Here is a 16,033-nt window from a genome sequence, read left to right as displayed (position 1 = left end):
AAGAAAGAGTAAAGGTAATTCATGCAATAATTGAGAAACGTATGTACAATAAAGAAGTGGTCGACGGCAAAATAAGGAAAAATAATTGTTGCAAGGGAACCAACAAATAGAAAACAATAAATATCATATGATTATCAACCCATGGTAGTCAGAGATAGATACAAACTATCCTCACAACCAAAGAATTAGGATACCCAAAATAGCAAGGACGTGAAAACTCCTACAAGAGGAAACTCCTACATAGAGGAAAGTGTCTAATTGATGTTGTCAATTAGTTCTTTTGAGTGGTGTCCGGGGCTGTGAGTTTATGCACTATATATCACCAATAAAGGATATCTATTATCTGGGGCTTCACGTCAATAGGCATTGTGATGATATTGAATTTTTCACTGCTAAGGTTGTTCTTGTGGATGAAAATTTTTGGGAGGAATTAAAGAAAATAGAGGATAAATGGGAGGAAACATTAAAACAAATTTTCAATACATTAAGGTCAAGTCCTCAAAGGTATCAAATTTATTTTATACTCATATATGATCTGCATTGAAACTCGAGGACGAGTTTATTTTGAAGTGGAGGGGACTAATGTAGGACAAATTTTAATATTTTTTTAATTAGGTTTTTAATTTATATATAATTTTATTTTTATAATTTTGAGAGATATTTTACTTTTAGGTAATTTTCTTATATTTTTAGTTTCCTTAAGCAATCAGTTTCTATTTTTTATTAATTAGGTTTCTTTATGCTATTAGTTTCTTTTACAATTTTACGATTTTATTTATTATAAAAACATGTATTGCGTGTTGAGATTTTAAAAAGATTTTAAAACTCGTTTAAAATATTTCAATATTCCTTTATTATTTAATTTCATTATTTGAATTTTATATTGTAACTTACTGATTTAATTTCCATGAATTACACTATAATGTATATAATTTATTGGGTTTTTGTTATAGCAAATAAAGAGTTAGCCATTTTGGCTTCTTGAGGAGGCCTATATATATGGCAATGGGATGCACTCAAAGGGATATACCAAACTGCTTTACCACATTTGCGTATTACTTTTCTAGCGATTATCCTATCGATATCCTTCATATATTTCACTATTTTGGACAACTCGACATTGGAGACTTGGTCCTTTTGCCTTCCTGCAATCGTGCACATAGAGGAGGCATTGCTAAGAGCTGATTGGATTGTATCTTAGAGTTGACTAGTACGGTCTGCACCTGCACATAAGGGAGGGCTATCAACTTTAGGTCAACGTATTTATCACGTGCCTCTTTATATTAGGTCAGTCTTTCTTTAACTTTACTTTTATATTTTATTTGTTTTATTTCTTTTACATGTAACGATTATATTTAAATTGTGTGTCTATATATATATTTGCACGCAACTAGTATCATACAAAACTACTATGTTCTCATTGATTTAATTTCTACAAAGCTTACTTTAATTGTCAATTATATTTATATAATATTTTAGTGTGATTTGTTTATAATATTTTAGTGCATAAAATTATATTTCCATAACAGTCTAAAGTTAATAGTTTCTCTAAATAGCTTCTTAACTTATTGCCCAATTTGTAAAAGAGCTAATTTTTTATTTTTTATTTTTTATTTTTTTTTATTGTGAACGAAACGTGTTTTGTTTTGGAAATTAAAATTACAATACGATTTATAAAATTAAAAAATAAATAAATAAAAGGTATTGCAAAGAGTTGTGTTGATTATGTTTGGTGAGTTTAATTTATAATTTGTTTTATAAGAAATTCAATTTTTTGGAAAGGGTTCTATTTTCAAAAGGAAACAATTTATTGGGAAAATAGTTTTCCAGCACTTTTGAATTTAAATTGGTGTTTTTAAAACTGTTTTAGCATTGAGTTATATATATAAAAATATATATAAGACAATTTATTTTTAAGAAAATCTGATCACATATATATATATATATATATATATATATATATATATATATATAAGGCAATTTACTTTTTAAAAATCAGATCAAGTTATTATTAGAAAACAGTTACTATTATTTGTCAAAGAAGTCAATTTATTGAAATCTTTTTCTTTTTTTTTGGACATTTAAATTGTTGTATTGAAACTGCTTTAGTATTAAAACTATTTTAAGCGTGAAAAGTTATTATTCTTATTTTAAATTGTGTATTTTATATTGTGCATCCTTTTGCTTTAATTAGACGATCTGCATCTAATTTATATTGTGTTGAAAATTTTTATAGTGACTTTAATCTCAATAGGAAATTGACCCTACAACTTTCACGTAAGTAAACTTGATATCAAATTCAATTTGAGGTCTATAATATAATGATGATGATAGAGATGGGAGGCTCTAGCAAGATCACCTTAGGATTTAATCCTTCGATTAATCTTACCTATGATAACATTGATTGGTGGTTAGACTTGGGGGCAAATGTACATGTATGCTTTAGTAGTGATTGTTTTAAGACTTATCAAAAATTTAATGGTAGAAGTGTAACCTTAGGAAATAAATCTATCGCACAAATTTATGGAATTGGAGACGTGGAATTAAAGATGACCTCTAGGAAGATTCTAACTTTAAAGGATGTGCGACATGTACCCGAAGTGAGGAAAAATTTAGTTAGTGGACCTTCTTTAGTACAACAAGGGTTTAAAATTGTAATGGATTCAAATAGAGTTGTAATCACAAAAAACAATGTTTTTATGGGTAAAGGTTATATTAGTGAGTGATTATTTAAATTGAATTTTATTTTTGATGTGAATGGAATCTTTTCACAAATTTATAGCGTTGAATTTTGTGATGTTTGTCATGGAAGACTTGGACACGTTAGTTTGAAGAAAATTAAAAAAACTGATGGATCTTAATTTACTCTCAAAGTCCAAGGTAAATTTTAAGCATAAGTGTGAGATATGTGTGTTGTGGTTTTGTGGAGTCTGATTAGGTAATTATTTTTTAGGAAGATTTAATTATATGGAAACTTCAATAGTACTGAATTTTAGGGAAAATTCAGTTTCCTAATCTGTTAGGGAAAATTCAGTTTCCTAATATGATTTGACTTCCTTATTGGTTTAAGGAAAATTTAGTTTCCTGATTTGATTTAATTTCCTTATTGGTTTTGGATTCTACAAAAGGCAAGTTCTTGTAAGGCAAGTTTGGAACTCTATAAATAGGGGTGAAAATTAGAGATAAAGGTGTGCCAATACAAGAGAGAGTAATTGAGAGAGATTGAAAGAGAATTCTCCTTGTAATTCTTCATCTTTTTCATAGTGAATTTGTTCGGTGTGCTTCATGGACGTATCCCTAAGATTTGAGTGAACCATGTATATCTTGTGTTCTTGTGTGTGATTTTTTCTTTGTGATTACTTGATTATTCCTCTAACAACGTGCGTTGTTATTTTGCATTTCCGCCACAACAACTGGAATCAAATTCAGTTGATTGTGTAGTGCAACTTTAACAATTGGTATCAGAGCCTTTGGTTGAGAACCTAGGGCACGGAAGGTGTTTGACGAAATTTCGAAAGTCTTTCGATTAGATCTGTCCGTTCAAGTGGGAGTAGTGGCATCAGAAGATAAGACATCCACATCCATGATCGAGAAGTTCGATGGCACAAACTTCGGTTTCTGGAAGATGCAAATAGAAGACCTCTTGTTTCAAGAAAATCTGTATCAACCTTTGGGAGAGAAGCCAGAGGATACAAAGGATATAGATTGGGAATTACTTGATAAGAAGGCTCTTGGCACCATCAGATTGACGTTGTCAAAGTCAGTCGCCTTCAACATCAAGAATGAGAAGACGGCGATGTCTCTCATGGCAGCCCTTTCTAGTATGTATGAACAGCGTTCTGCAGCGAACAAGGTGCACTTGATCAAGAAGTTGTTCAACATGAAGATGGTTGAAGGTGGTAAGTTCAACGAACATCTAAATGCGTTTAACGAGATAGTTGAGCAATTAGAGTTTGTTGATATCGACTTCAAAGACAAGGTCTGAGCACTGCTAATTTTAGGGCAGTTACCCGAGAGTTGGAGTGGCACAATTATAGCAATCAGTAGCTCTGCAGGGAAGACCAAGTTGAAGTTTGATGAAATTGTGAGCATGATTCTGACTGAAGAAATCAGAAGGCAAACAGTGGGGGTTTCCACCAGTGGTTAGGCATTGAATGTTGAAAGCAGAGGCAAGGGTTTAAACAAAAAGAAAGGTAACAATAATAGAAATAGAGGCAGATCAAAGTCAAGGAATGGAAGGACACAGTCTCAAAATTTCAGGAATTCCACATATCTCAATGATGTTGAGTGTTGGAATTGTGGAAAGAAAGGACATTACCGTGTTGATTATAGACTTCCAAAGAAGGGAACCAAAAGAAAAACTGAAGCAAACTTTGTCTCAGAAGAATCAGATGATGCATTGATATGCTCTTTGGAGAGCAAGGCGGAGTCATGGGTTTTAGATTTTGGCGCATCGTTTCATGGCACCTCAAACAAAGAACTATTTAATAGCTATGAACTGAGTAACCTTGGTAAAGTGTATCTTGGTGATGATCAACCTTGCAGTGTCGTTGGCAAGGGTAAAGTGCAAATCAAGTTGAATGGGTCAGCTTGGAAGTTAAAGGATGTGAGACACATCCCTGACTTAAAGAAGAATCTGATTTCGGTGGGATAATTGTCAGACTCGTAGAAAGTGTCCAGAGGCGCTATGACCATTGCACGTGGTAAGAAATCTGGCACTCTCTACACGACTACCAGTGCTTATGGGTCTATAGCAGTTGCAGAAAACAGAGAAGATCACAACCTTTGGCACCAAAGACTAGGTTACATGAGTGAAAGAGGGCTCAAGATTATGCATTTAAAGGGGAAACTACCAGGCATACAGGCAATTGATATTGACTTCTGTGAGAGTTGCGTGATGGGTAAGCAAAAGAGGGTCAGTTTCAAGAAGAGTGACAGAGATCTTAGAAATGAGAAACTTGAGTTAGTTCACACAGATGTTTGGGGGCCAACCACTGTTTCATCCATTGGTGGAAAATCCCACTTCGTGACTTTCATTGATGATCACACGAGGAAGGTATGGGTTTATTTTTTGAAGCATAAATCTGAGGTATTTGATGTGTTCAAGAAGTGGAAGGCCATGGTGGAGAATGAGACAGGTTTGAAGATCAAGAGGTTGAGATCAGACAATGGTGGTGAGTATGAAAACACTAGGTTCAAGAAGTTCTGTTTTGATAATGGGATCAGATTAAAGAGGACTGTGCAAGGAACCCCACAGCAGAATGGGGTGGCAGAATGGATGAACCGAACATTGACAAAAAGAGCCAAAAACATGCGCATACATTCGAGCCTACCCAAACAGTTTTCGGCAGAAGCGGTCAATACAACATCCTACCTAATAAATCGTGGACTATCGGTGCCTTTGGAGCATCGAATACCAGGAGAGGTATGAAGTGGCAAAGAGGTAAATCTTTCATGGTTGAAAGCTTTTGGTTGTATTGCATATGCGCATATTAGTGACCATGCTAGGGGAAAGCTCGACCCCAAGTCACTAAAATGCATCTTCGTTGGGTATGGCGAAGATGAGTTTGGTTATCGACTCTAGGACAATCAGAACAAGAAAATCATCAGAAGTAGAGATGTGATTTTCAACGAGAAGGTGATGTACAAGGATAGAGATGCAACACATTTAACTAGTCATGTACAGAGTAAGCCTAAGTTTGTTGAGTTGGATGATGATCCAGAGAGCATTGATGCGGAGCAGACAGATGAGGGTTCTTGGCCAGAACTCACAGAACATAGTTCACCGCAGATTCCAACTCCTATGCCTGCACCTAAAAGGTCTACGCGACCTCATGTACCGAATAGGAAATATTTGGATTATATGTTGCTCACAGATGATGGTGAGCCTGAATGTTATGATGAAGCATGTCTGGTTGAAGATACTAGCAAATGGGAGCTTACAATGGAAGATGAGATGAAGTCCCTTATCTCCAACAAAACATGGGAACTAGCCAAGTTACCCATGGGGAAGAGAGCTCTTCACAACAAATGGGTGTACAGGGTAAAAGAGGAACACAATGGTTCCAAGAGATACAAGGCGAGATTGGTGGTTAGAGGCTTTCAACAAAAGCAAAGCATTGACTACACAAATATTTTTTCCGCGGTTGTGAAACTGAGTACCATTCGCTCAGTTCTTAGCATTGTTGCAGCAGAGGGGTTGCACCTTGAGCAGTTAGATGTCAAAACTGCTTTCCTCCATGATGACCTTGAAGAGGAGATTTACATGCAACAACCGGAGGGTTTCTCAGTCAAAGGGAAAGAGAAACTAGTGTGCAAGTTGAAGAAAAGCTTATATGGTTTGAAGCAAGCCCCGAGGCAGTGGTACAAGAAGTTTGATGGTTTTATGAAGCGACATGGCTACAACAAGTACAACGTTGACCATTGCTGCTACTTCAAGAGGTTTAAGTCAAGTTTCATTATCCTTCTACTTTATGTTGATGGCATGTTAGTGGCAGGTTCTGATTTTGAAGAAATCAGCAAATTGAAGAAGCAGTTGTCTAGTGAATTCGAGATGAAGGATCTTGGTGCAGCGAAGCAAATTCTTGGGATGAGAATTAGTAGAGACAAACATAAAGGTATTTTCCAGTTGTCTCAGGCCGAGTACATTGAACGGGTTCTGAAGAGGTTCAACATGAATAATGCTAAGGCGGTGAGTACTCCCTTAGCTAATCACTTCCGATTATCTCAAGATCAGTGTTTGAAGACAGAAGATGAGAAAAACTTTATGGCTAAAATTCCATATGTCTCAGCCATTGGAAGTTTGATGTATGCCATGGTATGCACAAGATCAAACATTGCATATGCATTGGGAGCTATAAGCAGGTTCATGAAGGATCCGGGCAAGCTACACTGGGAAGTAATAAAGTGGATATTGAGATATCTACGGGGTACCACAGACAGATGTTTATATTTCAGAAAGGGTGAAGTGAAGTTACATGGTTATGTAGATTCAGACTTTGCTAGTGAGGTGGACCACAGAAGAAGTACTACCAGGTATATGTTCATAGTGGGTACAACTGCAGTTAGTTGGGTTTCGCAAATACAGAGGATTGTAGCATTATCTACTACAGAGGCAGAGTATGTGGCGATGACAGAGGCTAGTAAAGAGATGATTTGGTTACAAGGTTTGTTGACAGAGTTTGGATTCGAACAGGAGAAGAATGTTTTGCACAGTGATAGTCAGAGTGCTATACATCTAGCAAAGAATTCAGCATTTCATTCAAGGACCAAGCATATAGGACTTCGGTATCACTTTATCACATCTTTGTTAGAAGATGGGGTGTTGGCACTTGAGAAAATACTTGGCACCAAGAATCTGGCTGACATGCTGACCAAGACAGTGACCATGGAGAAATTGAAGTTGTGCGCAACTTCAGTTGGTCTTCTAGCTTGAAGACAGAAAGAAGTGCACTGACATGTATGGGACATGCATGAGAAGAAGATGGAATGGGTTTACAAGTGCTCCAGCCTCCAAGTGGGAGATTGTTGTGGTTTTGTGGAGTCTAATTAGGTAATTATTTTTTAAGAAGATTTAATTATATAGAAACTTCAACAGTACTGAAATTTAGGGAAAATTCAGTTTTCTAATCTAATTTAATTTCCTTATTGGTTTAAGGAAAATTCAATTTCTTGATGTGATTTAATTTCCTTATTAGTTTTGGATTCTACAAAAGGCAAGTTCTTGTAGGACAAGTTTGGGACTCTATAAATAGGGGTGAAAATTAGAGATAAAGGTGTGCCAATACAAGAGAGAGCAATTGAGAGAGATTGAGAGAGAATTCTCCTTGTAATTCTTCATCTTTTTCATAGTGAATTTGTTTGGTGTGCTCCATGGACGTAGCCCTAAGATTTGGGTGAACTATGTATATTTTGTGTTCTTGTGTGTGATTTTTTCTTTGCGATTGCTTGATTATTCCTCAAACAACGTGCGTTGTTATTTTGCGTTTCCGCCGCAACAACTGGAATCAAATTCGGTTGATTGTGTAGTGCAACTCTAACAATGTGTACAAGCCAAACAACCTAGGAAACCTCAAAAGTAGTTATGAAGAATACAAAAATTCTAGAACTTATACATAGTGATGTGTGTGATTCCAATAAACCGCCAACTAGGGGTGGCAATAAATACTTTGTTACTTTTATTGATGATTTTTCTAAGTATTGTTATGTGTATTTGACAGACTAAGGATGAGGTTTTTGATAGATTTAAAGTTTGCAAGAGTGAAGTAGAAAATCAAATGGAGAAAAATATTAAAAGATTGAGGTCTAATAGAGGAGAAGAATATTCTTGGAACAAACTTGGAGACTTTTGTGAGGAACATGGAATTATACATGAAGTAACTCCTCCATATTCACCTCAATCAAATGGAGTAGCCGAAAGGAAAAATAGAACTCTCATTGGCATGGTTAACTCAATGTTATTAAGTAGTGGTGTACCCGAGAATTTGTAGGGGGGAAGCTATGCTCGCCGCATGTTTCATACTCAATCAAGTAACTATCCAACTTAATAATTGAACTCCATATGAGTTATGGAAAGGTAGAGTACCTAATCTTCAAATCCTAAAAGTATGGGGGTATCTAGCTGAAGTACACCTACCTGAGCCAAAAAGAAAAAAAATAGGACTTAAAACCATAGATGCCATCTTTATAGGATATGCTCAATGTAGTAGTGCCAATAGATTCTTAGTTTTTAACTCTGAAGTTAGTGATATAGCAAAAAATTCAATAATAGAATCTAGAGATGCTACCTACTTTGAAGATATGTTTCCTTATAAGTCTAGAATACCAAGTCAAATAGTTGATAGATCTTCAACCTATTATAGTCATTTAGCATCTTCTACTAGTACACCATTAGTGGAAGATTCTCAACCACAAGAACTTAGAAGAAGTAAGAGACATAGAGTAGAAAAGAATTTTGGAGATGACTTTTTCACATACCTAATCGAGGGTGATCCAACTGCATATAAAGAAGCAATGTCATCTTTAGATGCTCCTTTTTGGAAGGAAGCTATAAATGACGAGTTTCAATTTATATTACAGAATAACACTTGGGTTTTAACTAAGTTACCTCCTGGTAATAAGGCTATAGGTTGTAAGTGGATTTTCAAAAGGAAGTTAAAGCTCGATGGAAGTATAGATAAGTATAAGGCTCGACTAGCAGCTAAAGGTTTCACCCAAAAGAAAGGAATAGATTATTTTGACACATATTCCCCCGTGACTAATATCACAACCATTAGAATACTAATTACTTTAGCTTCTATCCATAGCTTAGTTGTGCATCAAATAGATGTTAAACCGCATTTTTAAATGGTGACTTAGATGAAGAAATATATATGGAGCAACCTGAGGGATTTATAGTAAAAGAACAAGATAATAAGGTGTGTAAATTAGTTAAATCCTTATATGGTCTTAAGCAAGCTCCTAAACAATGGCATGAGAAGTTTGACAAACTAATCTTAGATTATGGATTTAAGATTAATGATAATGATAAATGTGTATATTATAAGGAGAATAATGGAGAAAATGTTATATTATGTTTATATATGGATAACATATTAATTTTCGGGGTAAACTTAGAAATTGTATGTGATATAAAGTTCTACCTCTCAATGAATTTTGAAATGAAGGATTTAGGAGAGGCATCAGTGATCTTAGGCATGAAATTGAAAAGAATTTCTCGAGGTATCACCCTTAATCAATCTAGTACCATTGAGAATATGTTAAAGAGATTTAACTACACCGAGTGTTATAAAGTCTTGACACCATATGATCCAAAAGTACCCTTAAAGAAGAATGAAGTCGAACCTATATCTCAATTAAAATATTCTCTAGCTATAGTCTCTATTTTATACTTGGCAAATAAAACTAGGCCTGATATTGTTTATGCTGTTAGTAGACTTAGTAGATATACGCATAATCCAAGTAAGGATCATTGGATGACGATAAATAAAGTATTTAAATATCTCAAGACTACCATAGATTATTCCTTGTGCTATAAAGGATTTCCAAATGTGGTGGAAGGATATAGTGATGCAAATTGGATAACTGATAATCTAGAAGTAAAATCAACTATTGGTTATTTATTTCTTCTTGAAGGAGTTGTTATTTCTTGGAGTTCTAAGAAATAAACTATTATCTTGAGGAGTACTATGGAATTTGAACTCATAGCCTTAGATACTACTTGTAGCGAGGCTGAGTGGATCAAAGGCCTATTACTAGATCTACCTTTAGTAGATAAGCTGATGCCTACGATATCGGTACATTGTGATTGTAAGGCGGTTATTGATTTGGTGAATCAATTCCATACAAACAAGAAGGTGAGTAGATATATACAAGTGAGATATAAATCCGTGACAACCTATTGAGTAGGCATGTGATCTTATTAGACTTTGTACGATCTGAGAAAAGTATAGCTGATCAGCTGACCAATGGTCTTTTTAGGAAAATTGTCTTAGATATGTCGAGGGGGATGTTAAGCCCTAAGAAAGTCACCTACAGGGGTAACCCAACCTTCTTATTGGCAATTTTATCACATGATGAAAGGTTCAATGGGTAGAAACAATCTGTACTGCGTGACTCATTGACAACATTATTTTATTAGGAGGTTTCTTGAGGAGATTCTTTCATGTTCATCCATATGGCATCAGTATTGTGATGTGACGTTAAGGAATGGTTCTGCCCTAAATGATTCCAAGGCAAGCATACTCTTGCAAGGGTATAGGTCACATATACCCTTGGAGGATTCACCTAAGTGAGAGCCATGGTGAGGCCGCGACTATGAGAATTGGGCTGATCTCTAGTAACTCTCATAAGAATCAAGATATCAGCGCATGGCCATTAATAGCGTTACCCCGCTTGACCAAAGTCTCTCGTTGATATTATGTGTATAATGTGTTGAAGTTTGGTTTAAAGGGCCAAATTCAAGACATAGTTCATTATGGTTCTTCAAATGGAAATAATTACACTAAGTGAAGGTTCAAGCTCAGAAAGTACCTACCCCCATTGCATAGTATTATGTTGCCCATGTTATTTTTATATATTATATACACATTTTTGATTTTAAAAAGTTTTAAAATCTTGTGGGGGATTGTTGAGATTTTAAAAGATTTTAAAATATTTCAATATCCCTTTATTATTTAATTTCATTATTTGAATTTTATATTGTAACTTACGGAATTAATTTACATGGACGTTGCACTATAACGTATATAATTTATTAGGTTTTTATTTTAGTAAATAAAGAGTTAGCCGTTTTGGCTTCTTTGAGGAGGCCTGTAAATATGTCAGTGGGATACACTCAAAGGAATATACCAAACTGCTCTATCACATTTGCGCATTACTTTTCTAGCGATTATCCTATCGATATCCTTCATATATTTCACATATATTTTCACTATTTTGGGTAACTTGACATTGGAGACTTGGTCCTTTTGCCTTCCTGTGGGCGTGCACATAGAGGAGGCGCCACTGAAAGCTGATCGGGTTGTATCTTGGAGTTGACTAGCATCGTCCGCACCTGCACATAGGGGAGGGCTATCAACTGTAAGTCAACGTGTTTATCACATGCCTCTCTATATCAGACAGCCTTTCTTTAACTTTACTTTTATATTTTATTTGTTTTATTTCTTTTATATGTAACGATTATATTTAAATTGTACGTTTATATATATATTTGTATGCAACTAATATCATACAAAACTACTATATTATCATTGATTTAATTTCTGCAAAACTTACTTTAATTGTCAATTATATTTATATAATATTTTGTTGTGGTTCGTTTATAATATTTTAGTGCATAAAATTATATTTCCATAACATTGTGATAGCAGAAAAATCAATCAATTTTATCAATAATATTTCAGAATTTTGTAAGAATTTCTTCTAGTTTGTAGATTCAAACTACCTATCCAGTAGATTCAAGATAACCCTTGTTCCTTGTGAACATTTATCACTTTCCGCTATGTCATAAAGTCATTTCAAATGCCCAATCACAATAACACGCCGCCTTACCTAGAAGTAAGTATTAAGTGCGATTGTACACGGTGTTTTGCTTTTACCTTTCCAAAAAAAAAAAAAAAAAAAAAAGTATTGGGTGTGATTGGCGCACCATGCACCGGGCGCATTTGAGCCGTACATACACTACACGTGCTGGCGCGTTTATATCTTGGATGTGTGAATTGGGCGCACCCAATATCTATTCTTTACCTAGGCATTAAGGTTTAGTGATATTTTTTTTACTTTTTAAACTAGATGGCAAGAGTTCAAATCTAAAAAGAGACAAAAACGATGTGTAAGTGGTACTTGTTCCGGTACCCTTTAAAACAAAAAGAATAAAGAATCCCCAATAACAATAATTATGGATTTAAAAAAATCCATAAAAAACCAAAGGAGAAGTTTGTCTCTAATTTAATAGAGTAATTTCGTTTTTCATCAAATTAACTAAAACTTTGAAAACAAGATGCTTCGTCAATTCTCATCAATTTAACCAAAAAATTGAAATCAAAACTAATTTTTCGGGTAATAAAGAAAAACTAATTTTCGATGATTTTTTCTTTTATGTATTTGGAAACCAAACCCCCCTCCAAATCTTGAAGATTCCCTCACCAAACAGTCTACGTGGGCATCATTTAATGCAGCGTTACGAATTATATAATGTGTTTATATATATTATATCTATCAATATATATAAATCTGTAGATAAGTGCAATGAGTTGCTTCCTCAAATCCCCTTTCTTTTAAAAAGCTCAAAAAAAAAAACAAAAAAAAAAAAAATTGTAACAGAAGGAACCCAGTTGGAGACTTTTTCTTGGGAAAGAATTATATACACTTTCTTGGGGAAGAACTATATATACATATATATATATATATGTATATATATATATAAACCCAGAAAGCAAAGCAATCTTCTCTCTTCTTTATTTGAGTTCCGGTAGCAACAAGAAAGAAGAGAAGTGCAGAAGTGTTGTTGGGCTGTGCCGGTGCCCATGGACGATGATGTGATGCAGCGAGTATTCCAAGAAGGGGGGAGAGAGTACTACCAACAACCCTCCACTTCTTCGTCTTCTTCTTCCATTCTCCAATCCCTCCCTCTCCATGTGGTATGCAACTCCTCTCTCTCTCTATATATCTTACCTGATACAGATTCTGGGTTTCTTGAACAAATGTTTGATTGGGTATTCATTTTCACTGCAAATTTTTGATTGGCTATTCATTTTCACTGCAAATTGGGATAATTTTTTGCTGGATATTTGTATGCTTATAAATATATTTATATATAATTTTATATGTATGTATGTGTTTGTTTTAGTGGTTGATTGTGTTATTGATGCTGGGTTGCACTTCAATTACCCCTTTCTTGGTGGTGTATCACGAGCTTTATGGTGTTGAACATTAGCATTGCGAAAGTAATATAGAGTAATCCGATGCATTAGTCCAGTCAGGACTCAGCAGCCATCTCTCCCAACTTGTCTTTCCCTTACCCTCATTTACGACCTATAAAGAGGCATACACCTGATGTCAAGCATCAACATTCTCCGGAAGGAACTGTGCCTTTAAAAAATCCTCCCACGTATCAACAACACATCCTCTGCTAGGTGCATTGTTAAGGCGGTGAGATGATATCTTAAGCAGTTCATTCCAGGACCCTTGACACTTGAAGTTGGGTTATCTTGTATCTTGAATTTGGATGCTGGTGTTAGAATTTTTTGGACAAGTCATGCAATTGAATGTTTTAGTTGTGTGATCTAACTTTTTATCTCTATGGCCCATTGTGGGTTTTGGAATTTTGCAGTCCTTTGATCATGGGTATTACTTGCTTGTTAAATCTATTCAAGAGCTTAGAGAGAAAAAAGAGGGCCTCGTGACGGTCGGTATTGGTGGTCCGAGTGGGTCGGGTAAAACAAGGTATACATGGTGTATATAGTTGTATTATATAGTTGTATATGGGAAAAAAGTGGGTGAGAATTTGTTGAAAATGTTTTCAGTACATATAGCAATTGTGATCTTTGAATTGTTATAACTAATCTTGTCAATTTAATGGTCCCTGAAGCTTAGCAGAGAAGGTGGCATCTGTGATTGGTTGTTCTGTTGTGTTGATGGAGAATTATCGTGTTGGAGCTGATGAAGGGAATGATTTGGATTCAATAGATTTCAATGCTTTAGTCCAAAATCTTGAGGTATGCTGCTGCTTCTCATTTTTATTATCGTGGAGCTGAATTGATATTTACTTATTTGGTTTATTTAAATCATGTCAAAGCACTTAGCCAAGCCCCTAAAAGTTTTTAGTTATGCATAAGAAAGCCAGTATTGAACTGAGTGTACTAGTTTGGGATTTTCTTAGTCTAGCTTGAGTAAAATTTTTGTTCATCTCTCTTTAACCTCAACATGGCAAAATCTAATTAATTTATGGACATGATTTCTTAAATGAAGTTTAGATGTGGTGGTGGCGGTAACAGCTGCTAAAATTTGGTATTGGATTAATTATCTTCTTGCTTGGCTAACTCATGATGATGATTGTCTAATTATGTGTAAGGTTATTGTTGTATTCTCACATTCTGAAAACTGCTTTTGTGTTTAAATAGGATTTGATAAATGGTAGAGATACACTGACCCCAGTCTTCGATTTTCAAGCAAAAAGACGTGTTGGTTCTAAACCAATAAAGAGTACTTCATCCGGAGTGGTAAGTGTGCATGTAAGTACTGTTTTGCATAAACAGTACTTATAGTCCTATTGATGGTCCTCTTGATTTTATTACGTAAACTGTGTCCTACTGATTTTATTACGTAAACTGTGTAGGTAATAGTTGATGGTACTTATGCCCTACATGCAAGACTGCGCTCTTTGTTAGATATTCGAGTGGCAGTGGTATATTTTCCTTCTTGAAGACTTGAGAGTTGTATTATGATTCTGATGTTGCTAAGGAGTTTTAGTATAATGTTCGATAAGAATATACATGTTATTTGTTTTGTGGGTCAGGTTGGTGGTGTTCATTTTAGTCTTCTTTCCAAAGTGCAATATGATATTGGCGAATCTTGTTCATTGGACTACCTTATTGACAGCATTTTCCCTTTGTTTAGAAAGCATATTGAATCAGACCTGCATCACGCACAGGTTGGTTTTAAATATTCTAGCTTCATAATTTTATCTGCTTATTGTTGATTTGTTGTTTTAATCATGCAGATCAGAATTAATAATAGCTTCGTTTCATCATTTAGAGAGCCAATATACAAGCTGAAATGCAAAAGTGAGGTCCGTAAGTATACCTTTCACATGCAGGAGTTGCACCTGCCCTTCTGTTTCATGCAGTTACTTGCCTAGAAGATTTATGTAGATGTAGTCCAATTTTCATACAGAAATTCAACAAAGCCAGCATATTATAATCTTTATATGGTTTCAGTTGGAACCAACAAATTTCATTATCATAAAAAGCTCTTTTGTTGTTTTTTGTTTTCTTTATTCTTTTTCTATAACAAATAATGACTGGTTTATGTGAGGTTGAACTAGGTTGAATTTTCATCCACATCGACAAGCTTACATCTCTCTCCCCCTCACCACTTATCTCATTTTTCATGTTACCATTTGATGAAGAGAGCTGCAAAAATAATGAGTTTAATTTGGAATGTGCTCGAAATAAATCATTTGGTGGACTGGGATATGGTTTTTTCTCATTGAAAGAAGAGGAATGGGGTATAGAAAAATTTGGCTTTTGAATCAAGCTTTCTGGAAAAAGGGTCATAAAGATTCGTGAATAATGGAGAGTTTGTAGAGTGTGTCGGAAAGGCAATTGGAAGTGATGAAGTTTGTTACATCTCTAATGAAGTTGGGAATTTTCGTGGAGCAGGAGTGTGGAAGGGTGTCATAAATGGTTAGGAGTTTCTCTTAGTGCTTTGCTTCCCAGTGGCAGACAGACAAAGGTGTGCTTTTGGGAAATGGTCTTATTGGTCATATTTCTGGACTTTTTCTGTGTTGCGTCAACAATGAGGCATATACAGC

General features: G+C 34.9%; 1 protein-coding gene across 4 annotated transcripts in view; it reads left to right on the top strand.

The window, feature by feature from the left end:
- The first annotated feature begins 12,721 nt into the window (after window positions 1–12,721).
- LOC132295347 (uncharacterized) overlaps window positions 12,722–16,033 on the top strand; it is a 78,190-nt gene continuing 74,878 nt past the window's right edge. For 2 of the 4 annotated variants that reach the window (XM_059793574.1, XM_059793573.1), the window contains exons 1-7: window positions 12,723–13,139; window positions 13,832–13,944; window positions 14,090–14,216; window positions 14,622–14,720; window positions 14,837–14,905; window positions 15,017–15,151; window positions 15,221–15,289. In XM_059793574.1, coding sequence (XP_059649557.1) covers window positions 13,026–13,139; window positions 13,832–13,944; window positions 14,090–14,216; window positions 14,622–14,720; window positions 14,837–14,905; window positions 15,017–15,151; window positions 15,221–15,289 — 726 coding nt within the window. In that variant the 5' untranslated portion in view covers window positions 12,723–13,025. Of the gene's footprint in view, window positions 13,140–13,831; window positions 13,945–14,089; window positions 14,217–14,621; window positions 14,721–14,836; window positions 14,906–15,016; window positions 15,152–15,220; window positions 15,290–16,033 lie in introns of all 4 variants that reach the window. The other 2 variants (XM_059793576.1, XM_059793575.1) reach the window with 2 other exon arrangements.

The sequence above is a fragment of the Cornus florida genome, unplaced genomic scaffold (assembly GCF_030987335.1).
Source record: "Cornus florida cultivar Cherokee Brave unplaced genomic scaffold, ASM3098733v1 CherokeeBrave_3.0.0_Hap2_Chr02, whole genome shotgun sequence".
In the NCBI taxonomy this organism is placed as follows: domain Eukaryota; kingdom Viridiplantae; phylum Streptophyta; class Magnoliopsida; order Cornales; family Cornaceae; genus Cornus; species Cornus florida.
This window is presented reverse-complemented; position numbering and strand designations above follow the sequence as displayed.